The sequence below is a fragment of the Canis aureus genome, chromosome 8 (genome assembly GCF_053574225.1).
Source record: "Canis aureus isolate CA01 chromosome 8, VMU_Caureus_v.1.0, whole genome shotgun sequence".
Lineage (NCBI taxonomy): Eukaryota > Metazoa > Chordata > Mammalia > Carnivora > Canidae > Canis > Canis aureus.
Window position 1 is genome coordinate 45,137,218 of NC_135618.1, and position 18,770 is coordinate 45,155,987.

Consider the following 18,770-nt stretch of genomic DNA (forward strand, 5'->3'; position numbering starts at 1 on the left):
TCTAACCCCATAACGTTGAGCTTCCCTATAATCTAGGGCTAATGACAGTTACCCACCTCACAGAGATAGCTTGTAGGTTAAACGAGCTGAGGAGTACACAGCCCTTACAGGGTGCCTGGCACATATAGGTGCTCCACAAATAATCATCATTTTCTGTGATTGTCATCATTACTGATGAATTGTAGGTGCTGTTTTATGGTAACATACACATGCTGCATTGTGCCACACGAGAGGGGTTACTTTGAATACTGTGTGAGCTCACTACAGCACGTGTGTTCTGTTGCTGTGGTTTATGCTGGGTTCAATGTTACTTTGGTTTCTATTTGATGTGCCAGGCATTTTCTCATGGTTCTTCCCATCTTTGTTCCATTTGAGACTATTGCATCGCACAGCCTACTTGTGTTTTGTTAGACGTGTATACACACAGCATGGTCTTGTGTGTAGATTTTGTTTTGGTATACATGTTCCACTGGAATGGCATGTTCCACTGGAATGGCATGATCCACTGGAATGCATGCATGAACTGTAATGTCTTGCATAAGGATTTTAGGAGCATCATAGAGCACATCCGGCTGCTAATGGTGGATGCCACATATAGACTGCTTTGTTTGGCCTACATGGTTTAAAAAAAATTGAATTAGTTACTAATATTAAAAATGGAAAGGTTTCACATAAAATCAGATGACTGCATTCTCTTTTAAAAACTAGAATACCTGATAATATTGCCCTTGCATTCCCATAGATAATACTCAGCAGGACTTGAGGAGGGCTGACCCCTTCAGGTGGGGCAGGGCAGGCATACTTAAGTGTTCCCTCACCCTGACGCCCAGGGGCATTTGCTGTTTTTTTTCATCGCATTTGTGCTATTTTGTTGTGCCCAGCTTGCTTTACCCCATCTTCCTCCCCTCTCTGGCCTCCACAGTCACCTGGGATTGCAGTGGCTGGGTTGTGAATGCACAGACCTGGATTCCTTTCCTACACGCCCAGGAAAGGTTGGTGAGCGAGGGGGGAGGGGAGGATGTGCTGACCGTCCCCACCCTGAAGTCAAGAATCCCGGATTCTCTGGAAGCCCCCGAGCTCCTGTGGACCTGCCCACAGCATTAGGAAGTAGCTGTCCGAGGTACTGACCCTGCTGATGGAGAAGAGGAGCCCTGGCCGGTCGGAGCACACGCCCGTGAAACAGAAGCGCAACTTCCAGTAGAAGAGGTGTTCCCAAATGAAGGTGATGAGGCTGAGGGCCATGGCGGCCGCCAGCATGTAGAACACGCCTGCCATGTTGTCGATGTCCAGCTGGCTGCTCATCACCTCGTTCTTCTCGTTGTGACAGATCCCCGTGAGCCACAGCGTCTCCAGCTCCTCCATCTCGCCTGCACAGAAGACAAGAAACACAGGCCGTGAGGGAGCAGGGCATGCACTCTGGGTCCCAGTCACTTACACTTCTGGGACCTTAAGGCAAGTGACTGAGCTCTCCAGGCCTGCGCATGCTCACTTGAGGGCTGACGCTAATCATGGTCAGGGTACCCACCTAATATTGTTGGAGGGAAGATGAAATAGGATGATGTATAGTTACGTCCAGTCCCTATTGTGTTTTCTTAATTATTGTCACTATGTTCTGCTTTACTCCACCTGTGTCCCCTGCCACCCACCCATGCCTGGAACAGGATGGGACATAAACTCGCAGCATGCTACCTCGGACACACTCGCCTTCCAGTTATGACTATATCATTCACTAGCTGTGTGACCTCAGAGCCACATCTCTCCCGTCTGGGAAATGAACAGAATAAAAGTGCGCACTTCCTAGAGTTCTGATGAGGACCAAAGGAGCTCGCGTATGCAAATACCCCAAAAGAATAAATTTTCATAAATAGTAGTGTTGACGGGATTGTTCCAGAGGAAGTGCCCAGCACAGTGCCTGACACACAACAGTCCTCAAATGTATTAATTTCTTCTTACATCTTCCTTTAGAATGTCTGGGATTGTTCCAAGATGCCACCCACTAGCAGGGCACTGAGGGCAGAAAACCTTGAAACGAGACATCCCAATCAACTCTTAATGGCCCCTTCTGAACTAAACACCTCCTCACTTCAGTAAGCAGGTAAAGAAGCAGGTGGAGTTTTCAGCGAGAAAGAAAAGGTAGGCCATGCTTGGCGTTATTTTGTCTTTCTTTTGTGTGCATTTCATCCAGTTGCCATCTAGGAGGAATATCTCTGATCTGAATGTCTAGCAATTAAGCTGACTGTCTAGCAATTCACTAAACGATGGCACTTACGCTGTAATTCAGACGTTAAAAATTATTCTTCAAGGACAGTGAAAATCCAAGAGGATGCATGTACTGTTAAATGCAAAGTATGACTGGGTTGTGCGTGTTTGTGTGACTAAGATACAATATGAAACGTACAGAGGAAAGGAAACACTCCAAATGTTTCTTTGATTCTCCTTTGAAGAGGTTAGCATAATTACTGCTTTCATACTGCTGTCTTTTTTAAGTTTCGTGAAATTAGCGTGTCATGCTTTTGGCTTGTTCGCGCTCTGGAATGATTTGGCTGAACAGAGAAATCTAAGTTGCTCCTTCTTTTTCCTGGACCTTTTGAAGATGTTACTGAGTTTTCTTCTGATATAGATTATGGTTGTTGAGAAGTTGGCTAATAATCTAATTGTCACTACTCTCTATGCCATCTGTATTTTTTCTCTGATGGTTTTGGAGACTTTCATTTTGTCTTTGGTGTGGAAAGTAGGTGTGGACTTGCTTTATTTTTTGTTCTGCTCTGGACTCAGTGTCTTTCTTCAATGTCTGACTCATAACTTTAATTCTGGAAAAAAATAAAAACCTCACCCATTCTTACTTTGAATATCAACTCTCCCTATCCCTTTTTAAAAAAATATATTTTACTTATTTATTTTTTTAGAATAGTTTCAGGGTCATAGAAACATTGAACAGGAAGTACAGAGGCTACAGAGAGTTCCCATACACTCCTCCTCCCCATTGCCTCAGTTTCTCCTATTAACATACATCTGGCATTGGGGTGGTTTCTTTTGTTGTTGTTTTTTACAATTGATGAACAAATCTCAATACATTATTATTAACTAAAGCCCACAGTTTACATTAGGGTTCACACTTTGTGTTGTACCTTCTGTGGGTTTTGCCCGATGCTTAAAGCCATGTGCCCATCGTTACAGTATCATATGGAAGAAATAGTCTTGTTGCCTTAAAAGTCCCCTATAGGGCCCCTGGTTCAACTTTCTTCATGCCCCCATCCCAATGCCTGGCAACCACTGATCTTTTAATGGTCTCTATAGTTTTACCCTTTCCAGAACATCACATAGCTGGAACCACTGCATACATAGTAGCCATACATAGTAGCCAGAAGACTGGCTTCTTTCTTTCTTTCTGTTTTAAAAATATTTTATTTATTTACTCATGAGAGACACAGAAAGAGAGGCAGAGACACAGGCAGAGGGAGAAGCAGACTCTCTGCAAGGAGCCTGGTGCAGGACTCAATTCCAGGACCCTGGCATCACGCCCTGAGCTGAAGGCAGAAGCTCAACCACTGAGCCACTCAGGTGCCTCCAGACTGGCTTCTTTGATGGTAACAAGATTTTTTTTTTTTTAATGTGAGCAATCATCTGATTTGTACAAAGATGAAAGAAAATTTAAAATGATATGAAATATCAAGTTCCAAACAACATCAAAAAGTGTACTTAATCATACTCAGCTCCTAAAAGAGCAAATGGATAAGAGGAATGATCCCTGGCAGTGCATTTTGCTATATGAACTGGCCACAGAAAAAGCTGATAAAGGGAGGTAGAGAAAATCCATCTTTGAAGAATTAGAACTGAGGGGCTCTGTAATCAGCTCTATAATCATCTCTTATGGTTAGAAATGTCCACGATGGGAACTCCAGGGATCTTTTGGATCCTTCCTTTAAGGTCCCTGTTACCTGTGGCCACAGTGTTAACACTTGTGCTGAGAACAATACGCGTTCAAGTTCCTCTACTTCTTTCCATGGCTTGACCACTTCCTTTTTTTTCTTTCTTTCTTTCTTTTTTTTTTTGCAAACATTTTTCCATTACATAGATGGACAGTTTGCCTATCATTCACCTACTGAAGGACATCCTGGCTGCTTCCAAGTTTTGGCAATTATGAATAATGCTTCTCTGTACATCTGTGTGTGAGAGGTTTTGGTGGGGAATGAGTTTTCAATTCATTTGGGTAAATACCTAGGAGTACGGCTGCAGGATTGTGTGGTAAGGATATGCTTAGCTTTGTGGGGCACTGCCAGGCCCTCTTCCAAAGTGGCCGTGCCACTTTGTGTCCACACCAGCAATGAACAAGACTTCATATTGCTCCACATCCTCACCAGAATTTATTAGTGTTGTCAGTGTTTTGGATTTTAGCCATGCTAACCAGGTATGTTGTGCTATGGCATTGTTTTAATCTGCAAGCCCCTAAGAATGCATGATAATTCTATGTTTCCTTTTCTTCTAAAGAATGGTGTTTAGGATATTCTAACCCTTCTCATTCTATCCCTCTAGGTTATTAACTTTATTTTAATATTTTCCACTCCTTTATGCCTCTGTCCTACAGTTAGATGCTTCCCACAGATCTATTTTCCAGCTCATTTATTCTTTCATTAATAATATTTAGCCCTATGCTTTCATTTAATCTATTTTAATCAGATATTCATCTGGCCATCTTAAAGTTCTGCCCGTTGTTTTTATTGTAAAACAATAAATCTGCTCATTCTTCTCTTATGATTCTTAAAAAACTTTTAGACATTTAATCATTTCAAACCCACTGTCTTCCAGATTATTCTCTTGCTCTCCCTCCTCCCCACCACCTTAGTTCTTGGGATTCACATTTGTCTGCTTGCTGTGTGTGCTGGCTCTTATGGTGGATTTCTTTCTTGTGATGTTTTATGTTTTAACTTTTTGAGTATGAGCTCATCTTCAGCAAGGCTGGTCTCCCTCTAAGTCCCATGGGGCCCCCAAGCACACTGGGCTATAGAAATGTTCCTACAGCGGGTTCTGCCCGCTGCTCCTGCCACGGTTCCAGGAGCTTCAAACGTACCCGTTCTTGTAGGAGAAAAATGTGACTACCACTGCCACACTCTGTAGGTAGTATACATTTGGACTTCCATACTCATCTAGGTTTTAATTTCTCACCCAGAGCTTCAAACAGATGGTGAGACTTCTTGTACTTTCTTGGTTTTGATGGACAGTTTTCCCCAGTCTTTTCACAGATGCGCTGAGTCGCTCCCGATCTCAGATTCATGCAGTGGTATCATTTTCTACTCTGCATAGTTCAGGGCTCCCATGTGGATGCTAAAGCCTCGGTGTCCACCCCTGGGCTCTATGTCCTCTTAGGCTGCTGCACTCCACAGAGAGGTGCTGTGAGAATATTCCATTCCCCTCTGTTTCCAGCACCTGAAGAAAGCTTCCCTTTGCTTCACTGTGCTTTGTGCATGCATGTGTGTAGGTATGAGCATGCAGTTCATGTGTGTGTGCATGTGTAAGTGTACGTGCTTCTAATCCTGCCCTGCTTTGTGTTTGTAACATGAAAGGGGCTCCTGTCACTTTAGTCTCCCATCATGCCATGACCATATAGTCATGCATAACTTTTGTTATCATGGCTAAAAGAGAAAAAAATTCACATTGATGGGAGTTAAAAATGGGAAACCAAAAAAAAAAAAAAAAAGGGAAACTTATCCCTTTGTAGATTCATAGCCCATAAGGAAGGATGCTGGTTAATCAGAGGTGCAGGCAAAGTTATGGGAAGGGATATCTTCGTCTCAATTCCTTTCCTTCCAGCAGCCTCTGGTCCTTTCTTCATACAGTCACACTTGTCCTGGGAGCCTCTGCTGTCCAGCCAGCAGCTCCACCTGCTTGTCCAAACTCATGTGCCTCAAGATTTACATCATTGGCTTCCTCTTCTCAAAACCACTGATGCCATCTCTTTGGAACTACAGCACACTGTTGACTTTTCTCTACCTTGGGAGTTTGCGAGGACACAGAAGTGGGTTTCCTCGCCATGTTTTCTTCCTGTTGGTGTCGTCCCAAAGATAGCCAAGTTTGTATGCCTAGAACAGGGTCAGTCTGGGTAGAAGAAATATCATTAGATTCTTTTCATGATGTAAATATACAGATCTTTCCTCTGCCTTCTGACCAAACACCTCTCTTTGAATAAGTCAATTTGGTAAACCAGACCCGCGTGGTGAGAGGAGGCCAAATGCACATTTCTCAATCCCAATTACAGCCTGTTCCAATCATTTTGCAGTTATTCATTTCCTGCCTTGTGGCCTTCCACTAGTGCACTGAACTGTAGTTCAAATACTTTCTTATTTCGTTTTTAATTTACTCAAGTATATTGTAATCTCCTTGGGGGCGATCAGGGACCGTGTTTTATGATTTTGATATTTCTCATAGCCTGCAGCACAGAGCGAGCACTGAATCCATATTTTCTGTTTCTATTTCTTTCCTTGCATTCTCGGGCTTAAATTAGGCAGCATTGCAAACATGTTCAGATCTGCCGGGTGAGTTTTTCTGCCATATAAATAGAAGGAAGTACAGATCAAAAGGGAACTTGCCACAGGCCTGGGAGTCAGAGGTGGTGAAGTCCGCATGTCCTTAGCTGGGGTGAAGCAGCAAAGGTCATTTTTCCAAGGAGCAGCTTTCAGATGCTCATTCTGTCGTCTGTTTCCTCCGTTACCAAGAGGCCATGATCTTTGTCAATGTGGTCCTGTGAACTGGAGCTGGTAAGTGGGACAATAAAATCTGTTTCCCGAAGCAGGCATTCTTGCTGGGAAGACAAAAGCTAAACGCTCTCCCGGGAGCCGAGGGAGCCTGAGCCACTGTGGGTTTGCAGCCAGGCTACAGTCTTCCTGCCTACACCCAGGAGGACTGGTCCCTGCATGATGCCAGAAGGTCCCCCTTTCTCTATTTATACCTCTAAGGACAGGAAGCTCATGTGCACCAGAGAACACCTCTGCATCCGTGCAAGTCATGTCTGCTCAGGAGCCCTTCCTGGATCTGGCTTCAGGGGGAGCTGTTGCCTGCCACAGGTCCCCCTGCCGACCTCTGGGTTCCGTGCCATCCTGAGGAAGGCCATAAGGCCAGCACACAGAGCAGGAATCCAGCTCCCTCCCTGTCCAACGCTGCTATTAAAAGGCAGACTGGTGGGGCTTTAAGAGGCAGGAGCCAGGAAATTGTACAACCTAAAAGGGAATGCACAAGAATAATTGAGACGGCGTTGTGCATATGCCTGAGATGTGCTTCCGTTAGTGGCTGGGATGCTACGCAAGAGGCTGCATGGTACGCATCCCGCTACTTGCTCACTCACAAGGTACAAGCCATGGGTTCTAATTTGCAAAAAAGGAATCGATGAAAATTCAAGTAGACACCATCCCAAAAATCACAAGATAGAATGTTTCAGGTAGAAAACACTGGAATGAGCCACAAAAGGGAGCGCCCTGCCCTGACGGGTTTGGGGAGCATGGCAAGTCAGTGTGTGAGATCTAGATGCCACGGGAGGTAGGATGAGGGTTGCCTGCTGGCACCCAGTGCCTTCACCCACTATGACTGGTCTGACCTTGGTCCAGGTACTCTACTTCCCTATCCATCCACTCATCCATTTCTTAATCTATTTTCCTATTCTGTGATTTAACAAAGTTACATAAATTCCATCCCATTTCAGGCACTGTACTAGGACTTTCAAAAATTAACCCATGAGGCCCTCCTAGGAACCCAATGTGGCTGGTGCCATTATCACGGCCGTTTACAGACGAGGCACACAGAGGCATTTGCTTGGCCTCTCTAGCATCTACTAACTGGAGCAAAACAGTATTTACCTCATACGAGTCGTGCTCGAATTAAACGAGGCTGCACTGCACACAGCGCCTGGCACATCCTGATTACTCAGTAAGTATCACTGGAGACACCTCTCTTTGCTGCCTGAAGCCAGGGCCGCCGGGGGTGGGGGGTGGATCGCATACCCCTCCCTGTGCCCTGCCAATTCGTGGAGTCTGTGATTCTGGAGAGGCATGTCCAGAGAGAGGGCTTAGCCCTCCAAGAAGAAATCTGTTATGTCCAAAGTAAGAGAAATCAGTTCCTGATTTGCCCTCAGACTCATTCTCTGTACTTCCAGAGGGACTGCAGTAGCTTTTCAGATTAGATTTCACTCTATTCCACAAGACTGTCTGAGAGCTGAGGGGATTACTCCAGGAAAGGATTTTATAGCATGCAATGTGACTAGCCTTCAGACTTCCTGAGCATTTCTCCCCCGAGGTCGGTTGTAAAAAGTTCATTTTGAACCTGTAGCCTTTAGGCTGTCCAGGGCCTGTGAATATGCTGGCGTGCATCTTCGACAGTCAGCCCACACAGAGACCCTAGCAGGCGCACATCTATATAGTGTTTGTCTTGTTTTCTGGCCAGAGCACCTGACCCTACGCAGTGATGGTACTGGGAGATACCGTGTCTGGTTTTGAGAGGCTGGCTTTGTGTCCTGTCTCATTACCAGTCAGGGAAGCTAATGCTTTTTGGTTCTCAGAGGACTTCATTTGGTTTTAATCTTCTTTATCTCTCTCCCTCATTCATTCATTCACTGAATTCATTCATTCATTGGAAAAGGAACATTTCTAAAGCACTTAGCACACGTCGACAGCGGCATCTCTGTATTTTCATAGGGAGACAAATTGCACATAGTCTTTGGGCTCCATGAGCTCAGAGTTCTGTGGGAGAGAGCGTCCTGCAAGCCGGTCATTCTGGCCAGATGAGATGACTGAATCCGCATAGGGCTGGAGGCAGAAAGAAACATGGAACATTTGGACATCAGAGAGAGGTTCAGAATTTGGGGGAAGGAAGAAGTGATGAAAGGAGAGGCCAATTGCAAAGGACCCAGCCTTTGTGCTGAGGAGTTGGGGTATCCTGGGAATACTGGGCGGGGGGCAGTGGATGAGACCAGCTGTATGCTTGCTGGACCTACGATTCTTAGTTGTTGTGTTCTCACACAGAATATAAGGCAGGCTGTTACAGATGGGTGCTGTGGCAGATTTGAAGGACTCCATCCTTCTCCAGCAAACTCCATCCCACTGACATAATCACTGCGGGGTCCTGTGGTAGTCTCAGGGGCAGGCAGGACATGCAGTTGAAACTCTCCTGCTCCCAGGCTATGTGGTGACTAGAGAGAAACCCATTTGCAGGAAGTGACTGATAAGGATCCACTCTGAATTGTCATCCATATCACCGTCGCCCGTAACAATTTACTCTGGCTAGACCAGCTGCATGGTATCAGGCTGAAAACTTGCCGATGGCTACCTCTGGAGCACAGCTCGGAGGTCTCCACTTCCACGAAGTCTTCCCTGGGTGGACAAGGATGTGCGTATGAGACAGTTTCTCCTTTTACAACATCCTGGGTTTCTCATCAGTAGAGAATCTGTCACACTAGAGTCTAATCGCCATTTGCTCCTAAGTCCTTCCCTTTGGGAAGTGAGTTTATTCAAGGGTGGGCATCTTGCCATATTCTTTTTGTATCCCCAGTCCCTGGTGTGGGCTCGACACACAGTAGGGGGTCCATACAACTGTGTTGACTGCCAATGACACAAGACTCTTCCTCCTTGATCAGCTTGTGATACACTGTTCTGAGCATCAGCAAAAGCCTGAGAAAGGGAGGAATCTGTGAAGCCCCACACAGAGGGGTCAGGGATAATATCTGAAGCCCAGAAATCAAGGCTGACTCTCGGGGCAAGCAAGTTCCAATCAAAGATTCTAGCGGTAGAGTTTGGTGGTTCCCCACGGGGAACCGACTTCCATCTATAGCCGAAAGACGTCAGAATGATGTTGCTGCTGATCCCAGTAGGGTTCACTGTGAACACCAAGAGGGGAACTGACCCCGTTTCAGTCCTGTTTCATGTCTTGCCCAGGGATTGGGCACTCCAGGTTTCTCAGAAGTCCGAATGGAATTGGAAATGGCAAAGGAACAATATTCTTTGTAGAAAATCTAGGGCACCATCATCGACAGGCCCATGTTCTCGATGAGGACGGATTCAGGGGCTGTGAGCTCTGGAATGTGGTCCCTGGAGTGAGGACAGCTTGGGGGCTGCAGGGTTGAGGCCACGTGCTCTCCTTGCCTAGTTGTCCTGGAAGGAAACTGCTGGTCAGATCTGGGATGTAGTCTGTGGACTTGGAACAGGGTAAGATTAGCCAGTCCATTCAATTACTGACCTTGGTGTCTTAGCTTCATTCATCCTATACTCTTGACTCAAAGCCAAGTCACCTTGGATCTGGAAATAATAGCATTCTGGAGCCTCAGACCTCTGTATCCATGACCTATGAGGGTCACTGAACAATTTGCTGGAGAGAAAAAAAAATACCTTCAGGGGTTGTGGTGGTGGGTAGAGTCCAAGATTCTGGACACAGACTAAATCTGGAAGGCGCATCTCCCTTATTTAAATGTCAGAATATTCCATTTCTGTATATTGCTGAGAAGTCACAAAAGCAAAATAAAAATAGGGCTAAGCTTAAAAGTATCCAGTTAGATGCAGAGACAGGCTGTCTTTGGTATAAATGTTTTACTACCACCTTCCAGCTGAGGTCCGATGGCGCCCCAGCCCTGCCGGAGGCACTGCTGTTTGCCGCCATCTGGCTGGTGTTTCGCGGGCCACAAGATCAGCCATGCAGGTTGGAGTTGGGGCTTTTTGTGTGCACAGGTCCCCAACCTGTGTCTCTTGAAGAAGAAAAAAGGAAGAAGAGTGCTGAGGTTGGGTCTCCCCATCAAACACCAGACAACGTACTTGGTCACAATTTTCCAATGGGGGTTGGGGGGAGATTGGCGAGAAACAATTCTCTAGAGTAAGGCTACAGAAAAATGTCACTGATGAATTCTGTGTATGCCAAGCACCTCTGGAGTCTGCTTAGTCCATTTGTCTCACCCACAAATAGATGGTCAAGGTGCCATGACTTGGAAGGCACAGGTGCTGGCGTGCATAAACGAATTCGCAGTAACTTTAACAACTGTACCCTGTCTCCATCGACAGTCCTGAAAATCCTGTGATTCTTCGTGAAAGAGTGGAATGCTTTTCAGTGCCACAGAGGGGTTCCTTGTGTTTTAAAAGGTTGTCGACATAAGGGGAAGGAGAAGAAAAGCATAGCAATAATCCAACATCCCAGGTTGAGAAAGCTCTTTCCTTCTTTGAGCAGGTAAAATGGCATCCCCACTTTTTGGTTCCTTTTTTTATTGAAGTGTGGTCAGTGAGCTTCCTGAGGCTATGGAGTCCTTAAGCAAAGGGATCACAGCCATTGTCCAGGATGGTGCAGGGACTTAAAGGCATTCAAGTCTTGGTTGTGGCATGGAGGAGAGAGAGGAGGAGAGGGTGGGGAGGGAAGCAGAGAGGGAGGCTGTGAGGGGAAGACAAAGAAGGCAGAAGAACAGAAAGGGGAAATGGGACCTTTATAGGAAGGACCCTGTATCTGCTGGCAGTGCTGCCCCTCACCAAAGCAGAAGGCAGGCTCAGTTTGTCTTTTTATGGAGAGAGTGGGTTACAACTTAAGAGAGCTCTAAGACCTCATTGATGACCGTCCTCTCCCCTCATTACAGGTGGCGGCGCTCCTCTGGCCTCTTCTTCCTTCTCCCAAGATGGAATCACCAGGTAGGGGTGAGACCACTGCCAGGGATGAGTGGGAGAGTGTATGGGGATGGGAGTATGATTACATTCAGATGCCAACTCAGGAACGTGTTCAGGGCAGATACTACTGCATCTCCATTCTGCACAGGAAGGGAGATGGAGAACCATGGGCTACGATTGTACAACAACCTTCAACCACAGCCACTGATGACCACACCTACAGTTCAGGGACACAAGCCCCCTTTACCTCTCTCCTGGAAGGGAGAGTCAAGGCACTCAGAAATTACAGGGACCACATACTTTGCTGATGGGAACGTAAACTGGTCGTTCGTTCTCTTAAAATTCTTAGGAAGTATCTACTGGAACACAGTATAGGCAAGTTCTGTGACCCAACAATTTCACTCATAGGAATATTCCCAGTTAAGTGCCTACAATGCACTGAAAAGGTATGAGGATGTTCAAAGCAGACACAAGTGAAAAATAACACAAATGTCCATCAATAGCAAATGTATAAGTAAACTGCAGTGTGTTCGTACAATGGAACACTGTGCAGTAATAAATAGGAGTTATATGCATTGATGTGGATTAATGTCCTAAAGGATACAAATGAATAGATGTTGTTATGATTCCGCCATTTATTTACAATTCAAAAGGAGGCAAAGCCCATCCGTACTCATGAAGGTCAGAATGGTGGTTACCTTTTGGGGGAATATTGGCTGGAAGGGAGTTTTCTGGGTACTGGCCATGTTCTCAACTCTAAGTGGTAGTCATACAGTTGTATAAAAATTAATTGGACATGAGATTTGTGCAGTATAATGAATGTATATTATAATTTACAGAAGGAAAAAAAAAAGTAACGGGCATTCTTCCATTTTGGTTGTCAAGAGAGAAAATAAGAAGCAAAGGGGAAGAAAAAGGACTTTCTAACCCAGAAAGAGGAAAAAAGAATCCTCATTTCTTTTTTAGAAACATGACTTTTTTTTTTCACAAAGAAAAAGTTCTTAAAGGATAAAGAGGGATGAGTTATGTTAAATTCTTCCATATTGTTGGAATTATTTTAAAACAACATGTTGTATTTTTATTGTTAAAGCTAAAAGTCACCAACCTTTCTGAAGAGGTCTAATTAGTAAATATTCTCAGCTCTGTGGGCCCTGTCGTCTCTGTCCCAACTACCCCGCTCTGCCCCTGCAGCACAAGAGCATCCTTAGACACATACAGTGATGTGTCTGTGTCCTAATAAAACTTCATTGACCAAAACAGGCAACAGGGCAATGTGGGCCATAGTTAGCAGAATCGTGATTTAAGTGATTTTTTTAAAACATGATTTTTTAAAAAGTATATATATGAACAAGAATAAATCTCAATTTAAGGAGACTCGAATCTTTGTTATGATCTATGATAACGTGCTGAGTACCTACCGATGGGTACTATACCTAGCAGTTCTCATACATTATACCCTTCAACTTGTTGAGGTCGGTTCCATGACAATCCCTAATTTAAAGCGGAGGAATGTGGCCCTTACAAAGGGTAAATAACTTTCCCGAGACCATAGAGCTAGTAGAGATCAATTGTACATTTGAACTCGAAGCCTTTGGTCTCAACTATATCCTGTGCTGCTACATTTTTTTGCATGAAATACTACAATCGAGGGTTTAATAAATTACTACGATATACAAACTATTAAAATCTATAAAATATAAAGTATTTTCATATAAAATAAATATGAAATAAAGTATATTTTAGTATACTTTAGTATGAAAGTATAAAACTATAAAATAAAGGATATATAAAATATATACAAAGTATATAAAATATACCTTAGTTAAATGGTCAAAAAAGATGAAAAGACAACTCACTTTTTTTTTTTTCATTTTCATTGCTATTCCAAGGAATTCTAAGGCAATGCTGAGAGGCGCCTTCTAAAATAGCAGAAAGAACCATAATGCTCAAAGCTGCTTGACTGTTTTAAAATTGGTACATGGATTCATTATTAATAGTACTTTTAGATGGGAACAAACCTTTTGGGCATTCATATGACAGTAGAGATCAAGACTCCTGATGGTGTTTATAGCCATTAACCCTTCAAATTCTACATCTAAGAGTTTGTTACAATTAGACAATTCAAACAAAAAATGCGCATGAACATGTTCCTCCCATCATTATATATACATATACCAGCCAAAAAAAAGAACGTTTTAACATTAGGAAAAATAATGTAATGAATTATGGTTTAATAATGACTATGACATTTTATGCACAAATTAAAACAATTCTGGGGACCCGATTGTGTAATGACATAAACAAAAGTTCAAAACATAATGCAAGTGAAAATAATGCAATATAAAAGTGCCTATAACCAATCATTATATATATTTAAAGCAATGTGTCTGCAAGAAAAAGGTCCAGAAGGTAATATCTCCACTGAAAACAATTATGTTAAGGTAGTAGGCAGGGTGATTTTATATGGATATTATATTGCCTTTCCAAATAGGTGTTTACAAAATCATAGACTGAAAGGGATTTGAGGCCAGTGTTTATCCATCCCGTAATTCCCACATCAGATCCTCTGACATCAGCTTTTGACTTACCAGCGTGCCATTCATTATGTCTTATTTCAACGTTGATGGTTCTCTTGACATTTGACTTTCCCTGGTTGGAGCGATTCACTGCTTGTCAGGCACAAATCTGGCACCACTGATCTTGCTCTAATCCTGGCGTCGGATTGATAATAAACACTGCAGCTCTGAATCTCAGGAGACCTATCGGGGAAATTCACTGAGAACTTAACGCATATGAAAACCCTCAGCGCTCTCGAGCACACAGGGAAAGTCAATGGCCCTCCAGGATATTTATGGATTTTTATCTGTTTCTTAAGTAAGTGCTGTTCCATTATTATTCCAAATATGTCTCTAGTTAAAATTAGGAGGGAGATAAACAAGTCTAATTTTTATGATACCATCTGGTCACAGGCCAATGAAGAAGCAGTTAAACCCTTTATTGCTAATCTATGCTTAGGACCAACACATTTCTTCCTCTCAAAGCATTTCATTTCTGAATGAATAGTGTGCCATGGACATAGTTTTTAGGTCGTAGGAGGGTCAAAGTGACTTGGTTGCTGGGGGCATCAAAGTGGTCACTGGTCATCACCCTCTTTGGGGGGTTGTGGCATCAAAGCTGCTATTCTGTGTAGAAGTGAGGTTGGTGTGTGGATGTCAGAGTCATCTGCAAAGAGCATCACCTCTGTTCCTTATTGTGGGAGCTGTGCCAGCTGATGCTTACACGTTCCACACGATTTCTCTCTTGGGTTTTCACAATCTCCAAGGCCTCTCGATATGGAAAGCTAGTTAAGAACCTTGGGAGAGGAGAGTGGATAAAACTCAGGATAAAGATGCAATTTCATGGACCCTAAATGAGTGATCTGTTGGCCACTGGCACTTGTGTCCAGTACTTGGTAATTAGAGAATAATGCTTCTAAGTGCTAAATACTGTTATTCTAAGGAGTGGCTCTTAAATCTTACTGGTATTAGGATATTCCAGAGGGTATGTAAAAAAAAATGCCACCATGGGGTCAAAGTTAGGAATCTATATTTTCAACAGGCTCTCCAAGTGAGTCTGATGGACACAGATGTGCCACAAGCACTTTATAAGGAAACTATTTGGGGCAAATAGAGCAGGAGCCTCTAATCATTTTTATATCCCACCACCTGGAGCTTAGAAGCTGCTCAGTTATTCTTTGTTGAATGAACGTCTAGAGGCAGAGTGAATGAATGAATGAACAACTGGGTTAATAAATCAGGGGGGCTTTGTCAATGGCACCCGGTCTCGCTAACTTGATTAGAAAGTTTGTGATTTATAGAGTAGCCTAGCTCAGACCAAACTGTGAGTTCTGCCTTTGAAGTCTCAATTTGATTAAAACACGTTTAGCAGGGAACAATAATTTTCTGAAATGCTGAGGATTATGCAGCTCGGAGGAGCTCTGTGGGGAACAAGCAATTCCGGCAACCGGGGATGGTCTTTGTGAACCTGGAGAGGCCGCTCTGCGAGCCTGTATCAGGGCCAAACATCTGACTCCTCTTAATTACATTCTGTCCTTGTTTCCTTCCTTCTCATCTTTGGCTTCTGGGTCCAGAGTTTTCCCCAAACTGCCAGGGCTGTATGATCTCAAAAATTAGGCTGAGCCTGTTCCCATGGTGCCAGGGCCTAGGGCATGGACAAGTCTCCTCCTCCATGGAAAAATGGGAAAAAGCATAGGGTCACTTGCTCTCCCACCCTCAGCCTCTGTTGCCAAGTTAATTCTGCCCAGAATCATCTGCAGGAGGCTGATGCTATTCCTTCAGCAAAAGGAGGAACAAACAGTGAATCTGGATTCGGACCAATCTGCATGTAAATTGCAGCTTTGACCCTTTCCAGGTAGAGACAGAGAGAGACTGCTATGAGGGTTATAGCAAAGGAGAAACAATACTGCATCGTGGTTAAAGCAAAGGCCCTGTGGCCCATTTGACCAGTCCCAATCTCTCAGGTCTACCCCTTAGGAGCCACACCTTACTTAACCTGCCTGTGACTCAATTTCCTCATCTGCACACAGGGCTTAATGATCATAGCTCACGCCACCTAACCATTGTGAAGACTGAATGAATTAACACAGAGACAGAGATGATTCTGTGACCCCCAGTTATCCCTCCCTCTGCAAGTGTCCCCTCTTATTATGAATGTCGGTAACAGTGATCAGTGGGGCTGCTGAACAACTTCCCTTTGGAGAACTGGAAACCGTCTCTGCCACTCACATGGGGCCTCTCAGATCATCGGCACCTCCTCTCCCCCCAGCCCCACCCCGCCTCCCTCCAGTCCTTATTTTGGCGTTTATCTCTTTAAATGGGCTGAGGATGCTGGTTGCAATAGGGTGCTGCTGAGTCATCCAAGGACACGGGGACCTATGTCACGAAGAACTGCTGGCAGGGAAGCAGCGGGAGACAGATTAAGAGGCCTCGGAGGCAGAAGTGAGTCAGCCGGGGGTCTATGCCTCACTCCAGCACCGAGCCAGCTGAGATAGGGGTGGCCACTGGCTTGCAGACTTTTCCAGTTTCTGCTGCACCGAGGCTAATTGCTCTAGATCTGTGGACGCCCAGGCTGAGTCCTGCCTGCCCGGTGGCCCCTATACACCTCCCTCTGGTCTGCTCTCCTCCGCTCCTCTGTCTCCTCCTCCTCCTCCCTCCCCATCAGGCTTGCTCCTTCCCCATCCCTTAGGAGAACCGGACAGCGTAGGTTTTCCAGCCTTCTCTGCCCTTCTTGTCTCTCTCCAGACAGCCTACGAACAGAAGCCGTCACATTTTCTATGAGGGGCCAGACTGCAAATATTTGGACCTTGGCAGGCGGCGCAGTGGCTGTCGCGGCCACTCAACTGTGCCAGTGCAGGCTGAAGGCAGCCACAGGTGGTTCCTGAGCGAATGGATGTGGCTGTGTCCCAATAAAACTTTCTCTTCAAAAACAGGCAGTGGTTGGAGTCTGCGCCAGGGCCATACTTTGCCAAATCCAGAGGAAAACACCGGTTTTCCTGTCTACCTGCTTGACTCAGAGACGGTAAACTTGGTAACCATTTACAATGTATTGCAATTCTAAAAGCCAGGAAATACATAATCTTGCCAGTTATACCCATCCTAGAAAATCACGTTACAAAGAAAACGCAAATCCGATGTTTGACTACAAGAGCACGGAGAATAAACAGTGGAAGACTGTGCTTCTGTCTTACAGTGAATCCAGGGCTCAGAGGCTTGGGTAGATTTTCAGATTAGACAGTGAATTAGTGACTACTTCCCTGCGTCCCTCTCCCTAGAGGGACATCTCATGTCCTTCCTAAAGGAAATGACGTTCCCTTCATCAGAGAAGATATTTAATTGTTGGAATAAGCCCTGCAAACATGCACCCGTGGCATTTTTGAATCCATTTGTTTGCCCATTCATCCATGAGTTCCATGTGAGCACCTACTGTGTACCAAAGTCAGTAGTGAGTCCTAAGGGAGACAAAAGGGTAACAAGAATGGGTATGATAGTGTCCGCCCTCCAGGGACTAAGAACGTAGTGCCCCTCGGTGGGTTTGGTGGGTCAGGGACAAGGGGAGGACAGCGGTGAGTGGGCATCTAATACGTGCTAAACACCAGGCTCTTTCTGTTTGCTTTCACATTTAATCCCCGAACAACTCCAACATAGAGATAAGAAAACTGGAACTCAGAGAAATTAATTTGCCCAAGATCATCCAGCTTGGAAGTTGTAGAACCTTCCATCTTTCCCTGTTACCGGTCGGGCTTTGCTAAATGGCACAAGAACACTGTAAGCATAGAGCTAAAAGGGTTCACAGTTTATAAACTTTAGTGTAAAGCTGTGATCTTTAAGGAAATCTTAAAGGAAGACATCGACAGAAGGATAGGTCAGATACCGAATTGGGAAATGGGTTTAGGAGGAGATAGAAGAAGGATTTTTTTTTTTTTAAAGAGAGAGAATCTTAAGCAGACTCCACACCCAGCACAGAGCCCAAAGCGGGGCTCGATCTCACAACCCTGAGATCATGATCTGAGCTGAAACCAAGAGTCAGACTCTTAACTGACTTAGCCACCTACGTGCCCAGGAATTTCATTTTTAAAGGAGTTGCATAGAAGATTCCATGCTTATCTGAGAAAACTTCCAAGTAGTAGAACTGCAGACACTGTGGAAAGTGGAATGAGGAAAACATTTACGAGCTCCCCAGTGATCTCCTCAGCCAACACTGCCAAACATTCCTAAACCAGCCCCGGAAGACAGGCTGCAAAGGCCACTTAGGGAGGAGCCCAGCCTCGGAGTGGAGGCATGGGCAGTTATCACCACCCAAGCTGCGGGCATGTCCAGCTCTCCCCGAGACTCGGACATTAGCCCAAAGATATTAAGCTGAGAAGCTGGAGTTGGGCAGTGAGGAGGATATTAGCAACCCATCCAGTGGCTCAGAGCAATTTATGAGAATCCTAATTAGAGACACAAAGAGCTTCTGCAATCACACGCTCTCTACTCTGGCCAGCAGCATGGGGTCCCTCACCATCAAGAGCCATCCTGCATGCTTCAGTGAAAGAGAGGTCAACAAACAAGCAATCAGGAACTGTTAACACTGACTCACTTGGAAGCAGGGAGTGGG

General features: G+C 44.8%; 1 protein-coding gene across 4 annotated transcripts in view; it reads right to left on the reverse strand.

The window, feature by feature from the left end:
• Positions 1-18,770, reverse strand: part of GRIN2A (glutamate ionotropic receptor NMDA type subunit 2A) — a 549,066-nt gene that overhangs the window by 14,168 nt on the left and 516,128 nt on the right. For all 4 annotated transcript variants that reach the window (XR_013384909.1, XM_077906606.1, XM_077906607.1 and 1 more), the window contains exon 13: positions 1,129-1,367. Coding sequence is in view for 3 of the 4 variants with exons in the window: in XM_077906606.1 (XP_077762732.1) it covers positions 1,129-1,367 (239 nt within the window). In the remaining variant the exon portion in view is untranslated. The remainder of the gene's footprint in view (positions 1-1,128; positions 1,368-18,770) is intronic.